At 37.8% G+C, this 16,099-nt stretch overlaps 1 protein-coding gene across 1 annotated transcript in view; it reads right to left on the bottom strand.

Annotated features, from left to right (window-relative positions):
• RLF (RLF zinc finger) overlaps positions 1-16,099 on the bottom strand; it is a 79,202-nt gene that overhangs the window by 22,961 nt on the left and 40,142 nt on the right. The window contains exon 5 of the mRNA XM_082613622.1: positions 14,768-14,970. Coding sequence (XP_082469748.1) covers positions 14,768-14,970 — 203 coding nt within the window. The remainder of the gene's footprint in view (positions 1-14,767; positions 14,971-16,099) is intronic.

The raw sequence follows: 16,099 nt of genomic DNA, 5'->3' as shown, positions 1-16,099 counted from the left end.
TCTATTTCTTCGTGAGTTAATTTCAGTAGTTTGTTTCATTCTAAGATTTGTCCATTTCATCTAAGTAAATATAACATTTTGGTGTATAGTTGTTCATGGTATGCTCTTATAATCCTTTTTATCCCTGTAATATCAGTAGTCATGTCCTCTCTTTCATTCCTGATTTTAGTAATTTGAGTATTCTTTTTTTCATGTTCAGTCTAACTAAAAGTTTATCAATTTTGTCGATCTTTAAAAACAAACTTTTATTACTTTTTGCTATTGATTTTGTATTCTCTATTTCATTTATTTATACTCTAATCATTATTATCTCCTTCCTTCTGCTAGCTTTGGGTTTAGTTTGCTCTTCTTTCTAGTCTTTTAGGGTAGATGGTTAAGTTATTAATTTGAGACCTTTTTTTTTTTTTTGGCCACACTGCACAGGTTGCAGGGGGATCTTAGTTCTCTGACCAGGGATTGAACCTGGGCCACAGCAGTAAAAGCCCAGAATCTTAATCACTACGCCACCAGGGAACTCCCAAGATCCTTCTCTTTTTAAGATTGACATTTTACAACCGTAAATTTCCCCTAAATGCTGCTTTAGTTGCATCCCATAAATTTCAATATGTTGTGTTTTCATCATTCATCCCAATGTGTTTTCTAACTTCTCATTTTTTTTCTTTGATAAATTGCTTATTCTGAGGTGTTGTTTAATCTCCACATATCTGTGACTTTCCCAAATTTCCTTCTGCTACTAATTTCTAATTTCATTCCATTGTGGCCAAAAAACATACTTTGTATGATTTCAATCCTTTTAAATTTATCAGTTTGTTTTATGGCCTAACATATATCTATCCTAGAGAACGTTCCATGTGCATTTGAGAAGAAATGTATATTCTGCTGCTCTTGGATATTCTATAAACGTCTGCTAGGTCCAGTTGGCTTATAGTACTGCTCAAGCCTTCCATTTCCTTGTTGTCTAGTTGGTTTATCCACTATTGAAAGTGGGGTATTAAAGTCTCCAACTATTGTATTTGAATTGTCTATTTCCCCCTTCAATGCTGCCAGCTCATGTATTTTGGGGCTCTTCTGTTCCTCAGATTGAGTAATCTCAATCGACTTCTTTTAAGTTTGCTAATTCTTTCTTCTGCTAATTCAAATCTGATGTAGAGCCTCTTCAGTGAATTAATTTCAATTATTGTACTTTTTCACTCCACAGTCTCTATTTGGTTCTTTTTTTCTATTTCTTTACTTCTATTGTCTACGTCTTGAGACATTTTTCTCATACTTTTCTTTAGTTGCTTTAGTTCTTTGAATATACAGTTAATCTTCATTATTTGCAGATTCTGTACTTACAAATTAGCCTACTTGATGAAATTTATTTTTAACCCCCAAATTCAATACTCACAGTGCTCTCCCAGTCATTCATGAACATGCATATAATGGCAAAAAATTTGAATCCTCTCTTGAGCAGGTTCCCAGCTAAGGTCAAACAAGGTGTTGCTCTTTTTGTTTCAGTTCTCATACTGTAACAAGTATCTTTTTCATGTTCTATTTAGTGCCACTCTTTAATGTTTTTGTATCTTTCATTGGTGATTTCACTGTTTAGAATAGCCCCTAGTTGTAGTGCCGAAGTGCTGCCTAATTTCCTAAGTGCAAGAGACTGTGATGTGCCTTATGGAGAAAATACATGTGTTAAATAAGTTTCATGCAGGCATGAGTTACACTGCTGTTGGCTATGAGTTCAATGTTAATAAATCAGTAATATAAATTAAATAAGGTATTTTAAACAGAAGCGCACATAAAACAAGGTTATGTATTGATCAGTTGACAAAAATTATGTGACCAGAGGCTTGAAGGAACCTAACCTTGTATTTCCCCTAGGAGCAATGGATTCAGTATAAGCTAATTCAGTGTTTGCAGTGACTCTATAGAACATAACTACCACGAATTGAGTGTATTTGCAATAACTGATTTAAAGTTCCTTTTCTAGTAAGTCCAGCACCTGGGCATCCTAAGTTTCTGTTGGCTGCCTTTTTCCCTGTGTATGGACTACCATATTTCTTTATAATGATAAGTGGATATTTTAAATAATATATTGTGGCAACTCTGGAAATCAGAATCTTTCACCTCTTTGGGGTTTATTATTGTTACTGTTTGTTTAGTGACTTTCTTGGAATAATTCTGTAAAGCCTGTATTCTTTGTCATGTGTGGCCACTACAATCTCTGCTTGGTTAGCTTAATTCAAGATGTTGAATATGTTGCGTAAATGCCTTGAACAAGAAAGTCTCTCTGCTTTTGCCAAGCAGCTGTGTGTGTGTGTTGGGGAATCCTTTCAGTATTTCAGTAGGCAGTTTACAGCTCTAACCTGTCCTTCATTTCCTACTTGTGCGAAGCCTCAAGGTAACCAAGAGGTGAGGGATTAGAGCCTTCTCAGGTCATTCCTTGGCAGACATACAGCACTATACATTTGTGTTACCTTCCAGAGTACTAGGAATATATCAGAGGTTTTCAAAGTCCTCTATGGACATCTTATATCCCAGTTTTTCTTTTTAATTTTTGTCAGTCTTTTGTTAGGCCCAACTGGCAATTCCTCCTCAGACAACTGTCATGTTAAACAATTACCAATCATTATTTTTGATAAATGCCCCAGGACAGAACTTCTGGTGGAGTGAGCTCTGAGTCAAATAAAGACAAATCCTGAGAACACAGCTTTTCAGAAAGTTGCCAAGTAGGTCAAATAGTGACAATTCTCTGGGGATGGGCTTTTGCAGAGTTCCAAAACCATTCTGCTTCCTTGGTGGCTGCTAGGCTGCTGGTTTTCAAGGTTACTGTGAAGCTAGGGAGAGGGAAATGAGAAGTAGGGCAAGTTAAAATGCCACCAAGCTCACTGTTCTGAGATTCATGCGTTTTTCTTGAATAAAACTTCCTAGGATTACAGTAAGCCTTTAGTTAATTTCCAGAGTTCTGAAAAAGTTAATGCCCTCCACTCTCTGGTTTCAAATGCTGATAACTTGGAACTCAATTTCCAGCACAGACCTTTCCCCAAGCCTCACATTGTGTGAATACTGTCTGCTGTTGCTCTCCCTTGTGTCTTTTCACCTCTGTATTCCCAGTGCCTAACACAGTCTCCAGTGAATATATATTAAATGACTGGAAGGCAGGACTGTATTATTTCTTACAATAACATCTGAATCTAATGTTATCTCAAAATAAAATGCCTAATTTTATTTTAAAAAGAAAAAAGATCACCTCGGCTATTGCAGAGAATGAATTTTGGGGACAAGAACAGATGCAATTAGAAGGCTTTCATAATAATCAGCGAATTAAACAGCAATGGTACGACAGGTAGTCAACTGGCACAAGAGAAGGTGGGTAGAGATGGCTTATTTGTCTTCTTAAGTTATCTTCACGCTTAGGCTAACCAAGGTAAACTAGTATTCTGGCCAGTGCCATTACTGGAATATTTTAACATTTATCTTTCTCTAGAACTATGGTTTTCAATCTAGTATTTTCCTGATCAGTTCTGGGATATAATGCAAATAATTTGTTCCTAATAATGGATTTTAAAAAACAAGCTGGTAAATGGTTTTTTCAAAAAGGAATCAAAGTGGAAGTTATCCACATAATAAGATTTCTCTCACTTGCATCCCCGAGTAGGAGAAAGGGAGGAGTCAGTTAGCAAGCCTCCATTTCATGTAACCCTGGGTCTACTTTTGAGAGAATCATCCCTGTTAGGTTCATAGACATCACCTGGAAAAAAGGTTGTGCTTCTAAAAACCAGGTTTCTTTTAAACTGCAGCAATACCACAGACCAATACTATGCTATTGAGTGGTCACTTGTATGTTTCCTAAAGAAATAAATGGTCACTGATGCTTCTAGTTAAATCCTATGACTCTGAGTATCTGAGAGAAGCCTGAATTGTCCTATTGAATTCTTGAAAATGACTGTGTCTGACTAACTCTCCATGATGACCCCTCCAATATAATCATATATCAACCAAAATACCCACACATAACCCATGAAAGTAACAGCAGAGGTGAGATCCAAATATATACTAAGTTTTAGGAAGATGTCTCTTCAAAGCTATTTAAAAGAACTCTGCTTTCGGAGATAAAATATTTAAATAGGCAAATCTTCCAGTTCTTCATACAGGCTTCTACCTTTAGTGTATTTTCTGAAAGTACATCTCATTCACCATATGACCATAAGGATACATAAAGTAATATTATCAATTTTAATTTTAATTATACACTTTATTATTCCTTGTTCAGGATCCATCTTAATCTTCTTATTTAAGGTACATCTGGGGACTTCTCCAGTGGTGCATTGATTAAGAATCCGCCTGCCAGGGCTTCCCTGGTGGCGCAGTGGTTGAGAGTCTGCCTGCCAATGCAGGGGGCATGGGTTTGAGCCCTGGTCCGGGAAGATCCCGCATGCCGCGGAGCAACTAAGCCCGTGCACCACAACTACTGAAGCCTGCGGGCCTAGAGCCCTTGCTCTGCAACAAGAGAAGCCACCGCAACGAGAAGCCTGTGCACCGCAACAAAGAGTAGCCCCCTCTAGCCGCAACTAGAGGAAGCCCACGCGCAGCAACGAAGACCCAACGCAGCCGAAAATCAATACATAAATAAAAAAATTTAAAAAAAAGGTACATCTGGAATCTCTATGCTGTTGTTTACTGTTTCTTCTACTCCCAAACTGGATTCCTAATGGGTCCTGTTTAAGTGTATTTGCTCTGTTTATCATTTATATACCTAGTGACTGTGTCAATTCCCAACAGTGTTAGACTGGTGAGTAAATCGGGTCCTGTTTGTCTTTTCCTTTCCTCATCAAGAGAAGAAGCAAGCCTTGTAACCACATCAGACACTGAAGATGCAGTTCACTCAGGGATCAAGACTGAAATGAACCACTTCTTTATCTGTGCCAAGAACTCTGCAGACAGATTTCTTGCTCTTCATAATAACAGAAGTGCTTCATGTTTAAAACATCGTTATCCTTTATACTATATGTGGGAAACTTGACCTTTGCAAAGATTTCCTCTCTCAGTAATAAAAAATATACACATAGGAAACATCCACTTGCGACACTAGGCCATGGCCAAGTCTGTAACTTTCCTTAAAATCCTTCCGTATGTAGGGACTTCCCTGGGGGTCAGTGGTTAAAGACTCCACACTCCCAATGCAGGGGGCCCGGGATGGATCCCTGGTCGGGGAACTAGATCCCGCGTGCCACAACTAGGAGCTGGCACGCTGCAGCTGGGGATCCCACACACCACAGTGAAGATCCTTCACGCAGCAACAAAGATCACCTATGCTACGGCTAAGACCTGGTGCAGCCAAATGAATGAATAAATAAATATTTTTTAAAAAATCCTTTCATATGTAAAATTAATAACAGTGTCATCTCATCCAATTCTAAATACGGTATTTACAACCTAGAACTTGAGGATTCCATGGAGTTCTAAATTTTGGGTTCTGAATTCTGGCTTTCAAGCTGACCCCATCAATTAATCTTAATTGTACATGTCTGGCTAAATCTTCCCCAGCAGAGGTTTCCTATTACACACACCCATTATTGTGATACCTACAGGTGCCAAAATATAAGTACTTTTATTCCCAGTTGTTACTCAAGTTAATTTGACTCTTCTCCTGAACTCAGCTGAAGTAGATGGCAAATGTTGTGTGTAACTTTGCTGCCTTAGAACATGTGCTGATTTTAAACTCCAATTAAAGAACATCTAGTGATTCACTGGTCCTTTCCCAAAGCAAATTTTGAAAGATTTCTTTAATTCTGCTCTCACTTGCAAAAGAAAGCATCACTGGATAAGAGACTAATTATGATGGTACCAGTGTTCCTTTTAAAATAATTTTATGATGTGTGCCAAATGTTGTCACATTGACATATTTAACAAATGAATCCCAATCATTATAAAAATATTTTAAGTTGCACCTATACATAAATGTATAACTATGAATGGAATGAAAATACCACCAAAATGTTTCCTGTTAGAACATGACTCATCAGTGTTTACCAGCTAGAAGTAAGTTGTACAGTGTAAAGAGAGCTGGCCAGGGAGCCAGGAGATCTGTGTTCTAGCCTGGGCTTGGACTTAATAATTAGCTTAATGAAGGCAGGGCCTTGGAAACATTACCTCTTGGCCTCAGTCTCACCATTGGTAGATCATGGAAGGTTAGACTAAATGATATTTAATGGTTGTAATACACTAGGAAATCTGAATCTTGCATAGCAAAGGTCAGCAAACATTTTTTGTAAACACCCAGACAGAAAATATTTTCAACTTTGCGGGCCAGATGGTCTTGGTTACAGCTATTCAGCTCTGCCATAGTAGAGCAAGACCAGTCATAAACAATAAACAAATAGGCGTGACTGTGTTCCAGTAAAACTTTATTTACAAAAACAAGTAGCCGGGTGGATTTGATCCACAGACCATAGTAAATCAGATCACATTTCCAATAACCCAGTTCCTTGCATTCTCCACAAATTTGTTGAAAGGAATTAATTCTATAACTTCAGGAAGAAATCCTGTTTTCTTGATTTGTTATTAATAAACCAGGAAAGATCCTGTACAAAGCATCCCATATCCTCCCTGTTCTCCCATACCCCTCTCTTCTTTGCCATTCTTGTCAGTAGCAGAGCACCCCCATTCTTCCAGTCTCCCAGGTCTTGAGTCTCTTAAAGGGATCTCTACACATTATCCCTTATTTTTGTCCTGTCAGCAAGTCCCATCCTTTCTCCTCTTGCTAACTCCAATCTCTTCTCCTAAATCTAATATATACTCTTTCTGTCTATGCTTCCTAAAACACTGTTTCAGTCATTTCACTTCCTATCTTCAAAACCTTCCTAATTTCTACTGCACTGAATCTAAGTTCAAATGCACTGGAGTTTCCAAGGCCTTACTTTTCCTACGCAACAGGTCTTATTTCTCACAAGACCTAAACGTCCACTCTCTGCTCCAGGCAAGGTGTTCCCTAGTGGTTCCCTACAAAGTGCATATTCATTTCTTTGCCTTTACTACCAGAGTCAGTTATCCCCAAACCATTCTTTCTACCCACCCAAACCCCACCATTATTTCAAGGTCCAACTCAAGGATCAATTTTTATAAAGCCTTATACGCCAGTCCACAACGATATTCTCTACCTCTACACTTTTACGGAATTTAGAGGCACTATCACATGGCTTAGTACTTATCTTCCTATTACTGTTTCTGGCAACCAAACTAGGCCATGTACACCATTATGTATTTGCCAATGCCTAATACAATGCTAAAAACAAAATAGGTTTTAAATAAACAAAGATTGAGAGATAGAGGAATCAAATCCAAGGTCTAGCAGTTTTGCTTCTTCTGAATTCTTTTGGCATATATTAGGTGCTGAGAATAACCATTACTCCATCTTATTCTGATTAAGCTTCCCAAACACATGATATTGCAGCTGTTATTAGAGGTAAGCAGTCTCCCATCTCCTTACTCTTCCCAACATTGCAAACAAATAAATGTACAGGCTTATGTTTGGTTCCTACTATGTGGCTACCTATTTGTCTAGGATGTAGAGATACAGCAATGGGCAAACTTATGTCCCTGTCCTTACAATGTTTTCAATCTAGTGGGAGGAAACAGAGAATAAACAAATATTATGTCCAGAAATAGTGGTATGTACTATAAATAAAAAAATAGGTAGGTAAGGGGGCAGAGAGTGATGGGGGCCATTTTAGATGGATTTGTATATATTTATAATAATTGACAGGAGATATTTATTAAAGAAAAACAAGACTGAGTAGGGGGAGATAGGGTATTACTTCAGGTGGGGCAGTGAGGAAGGCCTCTTTGATACGGCAATATTAAGGAGAGATGTGAATGATGTAAGGGAATGAGCTATCCAAACTATCTTGTGGCAAGGCATTCCAGGGAGTGATCTAAGGCAAAACTCTAAGGTAGGAATATGTTTGGCTTGTTCAAAAAACAGCAAAGACAAGAGGGCTGGAGAGGAGTGAGCATTAAGCTGTAGAAGATATAGTCAGAGATGGTTAGACAAGTAGCCAGGGGCCATGGCACACAGCATATAAAGACTTCTGGACTTATTCTGAGCAAGACAGAAAGCTATTGAGTGGTTCTGATCAAGGAAGTGACATGGCCTGATTTAAGTTTTACAGATTATTCTGGCTACTTCGGGGAAAAATAAAATGTAGAAGATAAGAGTGAAAGCAAGTACACCAGTTCAAAGGCTTCTAGATTCATCTTTGTATCTCCAATGCCTAAGACACCATATGACATATAGACACTTAGGTATATACCACAAAGAATAGTATTTATCATCCTATATCTTTAATATAATATTAGTGGTAGTACACCAAAGTCAGGTTTGAATCTCAGCTTATCTACATTAAGTTCTATAACCATGAACATATTACTTAATCTGAGCCTCACTTCCTTACCAAAATGGAGCTACCTAAGAGTTGTGAGAACTAAATGTGACAGTGTATACATAGCATTTAGCATAGTGCCTAATACATAGTAAAAGCTCAAAAAAGTGGTAGCTGGTTATTCTCTACCCACCTCCTCCCCCTCCAACAATGAGAATACAGTTGGAATGCAATTGACTTCATTTATATTTATTCTTATTCTTACATTAATTTTTATTTTTTAACTATTGTCTCTTTTTTAAATTAATTTTTATTGGAGTACAGTTGTTTTACAATTGACTTCATTTAGAGGAAAGCTCATAAAAACAAAACAAAGCCCTAATAGCAGGAATATCAGGAGCTTAGGTATGGACATGTTAAGTTTAAGATGCCATTAGCCATGCAAGTCGAGATAGTGATTAGGCAGTGAATATATGAGTCTGGAGCTCAGAGGAGAGGACTGAGCTGGAGATAAAACATCTGGGATTCAGGCCATAACTGGCATTTAAGACCGTGAGCCTAAATGAGATCACCAAGGGAATACGTGTAAATAGAAAAGAGAGGACACAAAAAGAGTCCTAGAGTAATATAACATTCAATCATCAGAGAGAGGAGGAGGAAGAGCAAGTAGAAATGAGAAAGATCAATCAGCCAGGTAGATAGAAAACAAAGAGAGTATAGTACCCTAGAAGCCAAGTGGAAAAATCTGTTAAAAGTTTAAAAGACAGTTAGTAAGTCAGATGGAGTAAGGTGAAAACTGGGAAGTCATCGTGGATTTTTTTCTTCCAGTTGTATTGAGATAATATTGACATACAGCACATAAGTTTAAGGTGTACAGCATAATGATTTGGCTTACATACATCTTGAGACCATTATCACAATAAGTTTAGTGAGCATCCATCATCTCATATAGACACAAAATTAAAGAGATAGAAAAAAAAACTTTTTTCTTGTGATGGGAACTCTTAGGACTGACTCTTTTAACAACTTTCATATGTAACCTAGAGCAGTGTTAACTATATTTATCATGTTGTACATTACAATCCCGGTACTTACTTATCTTACTAACTAGAAGTTTGTACTTTCTGACTGCTTTCATCCAACTCCCCGTCACTCCACTCCTCACCTCTGGTAACCACAAATCTGATCTCTTTTTCTATGAGATTGTTTGCTTTTGAAGTATAATTGACCTACAACAGTATGTTAGTTCCTGTTTCACAACACAGTGATTCAATGTTTCTATACATTTCAAACTGATCACCATAATAAGTCTAGTTATGCTATGTCACTATACAAAGATATTACATAGTTATTGACTATATTCCCCATACTATATATTTCTTACACATGACTCATATATTTGCAACTGGAAGTTTGTACCTCTTAATCTCACCCATCTATTTCTTTCCTCCTCCCTGCCCACTCTCCTCTGGCAAACACCTGTTTGTTCTCTGCAACTAGAACTCTGTTTCTATTTTAAGTTTGTTCACTTGTTTTGTTTATTTAGACTTCACATATAAATGAAATCATACAGTATTTGTCTTTCTCTATCTGATTTATTTCACTTAGCATAATGCCCTCTAGGTCCATCCATGCTGCAAAAGGCAAGATTTCATTCCTTTTTATGGCTGAGTAATATTCCATTGCATATATGTATATGTATATGTATACATACACAATGTGAGATATATATATATATCTCACATCTTCTTTATCCATTCATCAACTTAGGCTGCTTCACATCTTGGCTATTGTAAATAATGCTGCTATGAACATAGGGGTGCATATTCTTTTCTAATTAGTGTTTTGGTTTTCTTCAGATAAATACCCAGGAGTAGAACTGCTGGATCGTATGGTAGTTCTATTTTTAGTTTTTTGAGGAACCTCCACACTGACTCCATAGTGGCTGTGCCAATTTACATTCCCACCACCAGTACATGAGGGTTCCCTTTTCTCCACATCCTCGCCAACACTTGTTATTTGTTGTCTTTTTGATAACAGCCATTCTGACAGGTGTGAGGTTATACCTCATTGTAGTTTTTTTGTTTTGTTTTTTTTGCGGTACGCGGGCCTCTCACCGCCGCGGCCCCTCCGACTGCGGAGCACAGGCTCCAGATGCGCAGGCCCAGCGACCACGGGTAATGAGCCCAGCCGCTCCGCGGCATGTGGGATCCCCCCCAGACCGGGGCATGAACCCGCACCCCCCGCATCAGCAGGCGGACTCCCAACCACTGCGCCACCAGGGAAGCCCCCCTTATTGTAGTTTTGATTCAAAGTTCCCTGATGGGGCTTCCCTGGTGGCGCAGTGGTTAAGAATCCACCTGCTAATGCAGGGGACATGGTTTGAGCCCTGGTCTGGGAAGATCCCACATGCCACGGAGCAACTAAGCCCATGCGCCACAACATCATTTACTGAAGAGGTTGTCTTTTCCCCACTGTATATTTTTGCCTCCTTTGTCATAGATTAATTGACCATATAAGTGTGGGTTAATTTCTGGGCTCTCTATTCTGCTCCATCGATTTAGGTGTCTTTTTTTGTGCCAGTACCACACTGTTTCGATTACTGTGGCTTTGTACTATAGTCTGAAGTCAGGGAACATGATACCTCCAGCTTTGTTCTTCTTTCTCAAGATTGGTTTGGCTCCTCGGGAATCTTTCATGTTTCCATACAAATTTTAGAATTCTTTGTTCTAGTTCTATGAAAAGTGCCACTGGCATTTGATAGGGTTTGCACTTTATCTGTAGATTGCCTTGGGTATGGTCATTTTAACAATATTAATTCTTCCAATCCATGAACACAGTATATCTTTCCACCTGTTTGTGTCATCTTCAATTTCTTTCATTGGTGTCTTACAGTTTTTGGAGTACAGGTATTTTCTTCCATAGTTAGATTTATTCCTAGGTACTTTACTCTTTTTTTTTTTTTTTTTTTTTTTTGCGGTACGCAGGCCTCTCACTGTTGTGGCCTCTCCCGCTGCAGAGCACAGGCTCCGGATGCGCAGGCTCAGCAGCCATGGCTCAAGGGCCCAGCTGCTCCACAGCATGTGGGATCCTCCCAGACCGGAGCAAGAACCCACGTCCCCTGCATTGGTAGACAGACTCTCAACCACTGCACCACCAGGGAAGCCCAACTCTTTTTGATGCAATTGTAAATAGGATTGTTTTCTTAATTTCTCTGATAGTTCACGTTAGTGTACAGAAGTGCAACAGATTTTGTATCCTGCAACTTTACCAAACTCACTGATGAGCTCTTCTAGGTTTTCAGTGGTGTCTTTAGGATTTTCTACATATAATATCATGTCATCTGCAAACAGTGACAGTTTTACTTCTTCCTTTCCAATTTGGATTCTTTTTATTTCTTTTTCTTATCTGACTGCCTTGGCTAGAACTTCCAATACTATGTTGAATAAAAGTGGTGAGAATGAACATCCTTGTCTTGTTCGTGATCTTAGAGGAAATGCTTTCAGCTTTCCAACACTGAGTATGATGTTAGCTGTAGGCTTGTCAGATATGGCCCTTGTTATGTTGAGGTATGTTCCCTCTATACACACTTTTTGAGAGTTTTTATCATACATGGATGTTGAATTCTGTCAAAAGCCTTTTCTGCATCTATTGAGATAAACATATAATTTTTATTCTTCAATTTAATGTTTGTGTGTCACACTGATTGATTTGTGAATATTGAACCATACGTGCATCCCTGGGATAAATCCCACTTCATCATGGCGCATGATCCTTTTAATGTACTGTTGAATTCAGTTTGCTAATGTTTTGCTGGGAATTTTTACATGTATGTTCATCAGTGGTATTAGCCTGTAATTTTCTTTTTTCGTGGTGTCTTTATCTGATTTTAGTATCAGGGTGATGCTGGCCTCATGTAATGAGTTTGAAGTATTCTTTCCTCTACAAGTTTTTGGGACAGTTTGAGAAGGACAGGTATTAACTCTTCTCTAAATGTTTGGTAAATTCAACTGTGAAGCCATCCGGTACTGAACTTTTGTTTGTTAGCAGTTTTTTAAATTACTGATTCAATTTCATTACTGGTAATTGGTCTGTTCATATTTTCTATTTCTTCCTGGTTCAGTCTTGGGAGATGGTAAATTTCTAGGAATTTGTCCATTTCTTCCAGGTTGTCCATTTTATTGGCATATAGCTGTCTGTAGTAATTTTTTATGATCTTTTGTATTTCTCTGGTGTCAGTTGTGACTTCTTTTCCATATCTGAATTTATTGATTTGGGCCCTCTTTTTTTCTTGATGCATCTGGCTAAAAGTTATCAATTTTGTTTATTTTTTCAAAGAACCAGCTCTTTGAAAGTTTCACTGATCTTTTCTATTGTTTTTTTAATCTCCATTTCATTTATTTATTTATTTTTATTTTGGTTGTGCCGGGTCTTAGTTGCTGCAGGTGGGCTCCTTAGTTTCAGCTCGTGGGCTTCTTAGCTGCAGCACATGAACTCTTAGTTGTGGCATGCATGTGGGATCTAGATCCCTGACCAGGGATCAAACCTGCGTTCCCTGCATTGGAAGGCAGATTCTTAACCACTATGCCACCACGGAAGTCCCTCATTTATTTCTCCTCTGATTCTTTATGATTTCTTCCCTACTAACTTTGTGTTTTGTTGGTTTTTGTTTTTGTTTTAGTTCCTTTAGGTGTACGGTTAGGTTGTTTATTTGAGATTTTTCTTGTTTCCTGAGGATGTTATAAACCTCCCTCTTAGAACTGCTTTTGCAGGTGGATTTAGTGATGTGGTGGACTGGCACAAGTCAATGCCATATTAGAATACGTTCAAGGAGAAAAATGTTAAACAGTAAATTCAGACAATGGTTCAAGAAATTACACTGAAAGCGCAGTACAGAAATGGGGTGGTAGCTGGAAGAAGAAGTCTTTCTCTTTTAAAAATGGAAGAAACAACAGCATAAATGCTGATGAGATAGTTACAGCAGAGGGGGAAATTGATAAATGCAGTAGAGAAAGGGAAAACTGCTGCAGCATTATACTTGAGGGGGCAAGTGCAGATGGGATCTGACACTGAAGTCAAGGGGATTGTTGGCCTTAGCAGGGGAAAACAGATATAGTTTATCCTTAGTAACAGAAGAGAAGGTATAAATGCATAAATACAGGTAGGTGAATAGATGTCATGGAAATTCTCTTCCAACTGTCCCAGTTTCCTCAGAGAAACAGGAAGAAAGTTCATCAGTGGAGACGGAGATGGGACAGAAGGTATTGTAGCATAGGTTTAAAAAAAAAGGAAAAAGTATGAAATAGTAATCTAAGAGAGAGGGAGAGTGAATGAACTAAAGAAACACAGTGTGACTGAATTAAAGTAAAATCAGTTGCCAGGTTATTCTCCACCTAAGTTTGGCCCCACTGGTGCAGGTAAAGATACAAAACAGGTGGAGATGAAGGGATAATGAGGATACAGGTTAGTCAAATAAGTACGATTAAGAGAGAGACCAGGAGAGGAATTGAGGGTGTATGCAAAGGAGTGCTAATAATGATTGACCATGGAAAATCAGAGTAAGGAGAGTGAAAAGCTGATCAGACTGATAGACTGTTGGTCCTGGTGGAGTCTGAATATTAAAGGGAGTGAAGTGGAAAGGTGGAGAGTTTCATTTGGAGAGTAAGATATTTACAGCTGAAATTGTCATAAAAGGTTAAGAATTACTACAGCATAGAACCAGATCCTTGGGATTCCTACATTTAATAAGAAAGTTCAGTGTAGAGGTAAAATGAGAATCCGTATGTAAGACCCGAATGGCAGGTAAGAGAATTAAAGGTAGATGATGGAATACAGCCTTGGAATTCCTCATTTTCTCTGTATAATTTATCAAAAACTCTTAGAGAAAACTAATTCCAACTTTTCTAAGGAAAACAATGATTCAGGTTTAAAAAAAAAACACCCTGTCTGCTTAATCGTTGTTCAAAATGTATTCATGGTTTCTAAAGTCCTACACCTCTCTGCTTACAGAGTTAAATATATAAACTAACTTAAATTAAATAAAGTTAACTGCCATTCTCTTTAGTTTATCTCTTGACACCAGTATTAATAATTCCCACATTTCCCAGAGAGAAATCATTAGTTTAAGAGGAAAAAGCAACTTTCATATTTAAAGATTTCAAAGCAAACCATCACCCAAATACATAAACATTCATCTGCATATTCTTTAATTATCTACTTTTCAAATCCACCTACAAGACATAACTTTATATCCAATCTGTTGAACAGTTAAATATATAATTAAAATGGTACTTTTCATAGCCTGAAAAAAAATGAGTCTGGGTTTCAGCCTGGCATACAATTATTAAAATCTATTAAATTCATAGTTAGTGTGAATGACAACAGCAGTTATTTGCTTTACTTACCTCCTTAATAGCATCTTCATTAGGAAGAATGGAACATAAGCACGTGATATAGGCTTGCTGAAAAGATGACACATTTGAAATTTCTTTAGATTCTGCACATAGTTTTGATAAAGCAGTAGCCTGGGGGATGCAGTTAGATTTCAACAAATGTTTTATTCGCATTTGCAGAAAGAAAGGTCCTTCTTGTGCAATCAATTTATTGACTAGAAAAAAGGAAAAATAAAACAGTTTGATAACATACCACATAACACGTCAAGGTTGTAAAGATGAAAGTTTGATATCTTTTGTTGTTGCTTGTTTTTAGTGGACAAAAAGTCAGCTGATATAACTGGAAGTTTATTCTAATCTCAGTACTCATCTAACAGAGCAAAGAGCAAAATAAATTAATGTTGCTAATTATTCCCACATTACTTAGTAGTTTTATTTTGAACACCATACCTTTTAATAAAGCTACTATTAACATTTCATCAAAATTTATTCTTTCACCTTCTCCTCCCTCACTTTCTGATAAGGATAGTAAGGAACAATGAAATGAACTATAAACTTAAGTACAAGGCAAAAAGGCAAGTATCCTATGTAATATTAACAACTACCACTTGTACACTTATGAGGTACCAAGCTTTAAACTGACTGTTTTTATATACCTCTCATTTATTCTTCACACCACCACCAAGGCAAGTACTGTTATCCCCAGTTTAAGGTTAGGAAAATTAATACTCAGAGAAATTAGGTAACTTGCCAAGGATTCCAAAGCCAGTGGTGGTCTTTCCTCTAAACCAGGCATTTCTCAAAGTGTGTTCCACCGACCAAAAGACCTGAGAGATAGTCCTAGAAAAAAAAAGGATTCCTTGGTCAAATCTCTGAACAGTCCTGCAATGAAGAAAACTGTTCACTTTTATTTAACCCAATGTTTCCCAAACTGATTTGACCAGAGAACCCTTTTACACATATCATTAGCACAACGTAAAATCTACGTTCCTGGTTCAGTACACACTTTGGAAAATGCTGCTCTGAGCAGTACTCAATATTAAGCACCTGAACACCAATTTGTACAGTGTTCTGGACAAGCCCTCGATTTACAAATAGTAAATACTTAACAAGTGTGTGGCATCGTTACACAGTATTATTTAAAGAACAGAGGTGGGAATATACATGTCAAGAGGAGTGGCAAGCAAACAACCTGCTTTAGGTGGTTCACCTAAAACAGTGTTTCTTTTTTTTTAAAATTAATTTATTTATTTATATTTGGCTGTGTCGGGTCTTCGTTTCTGTGCGAGGGCTTTCTCTAGTTGCGCGAGCGGGGGCCACTCGTCATCACGGTGCGCGGGCCTC

Source organism: Mesoplodon mirus (assembly GCF_964341445.2).
Source record: "Mesoplodon mirus genome assembly, chromosome: 3".
NCBI classification, from domain to species: domain Eukaryota; kingdom Metazoa; phylum Chordata; class Mammalia; order Artiodactyla; family Ziphiidae; genus Mesoplodon; species Mesoplodon mirus.
Note: the sequence above shows the minus strand (reverse complement) of the source record. Positions and strands in the feature narration are given on the sequence as shown.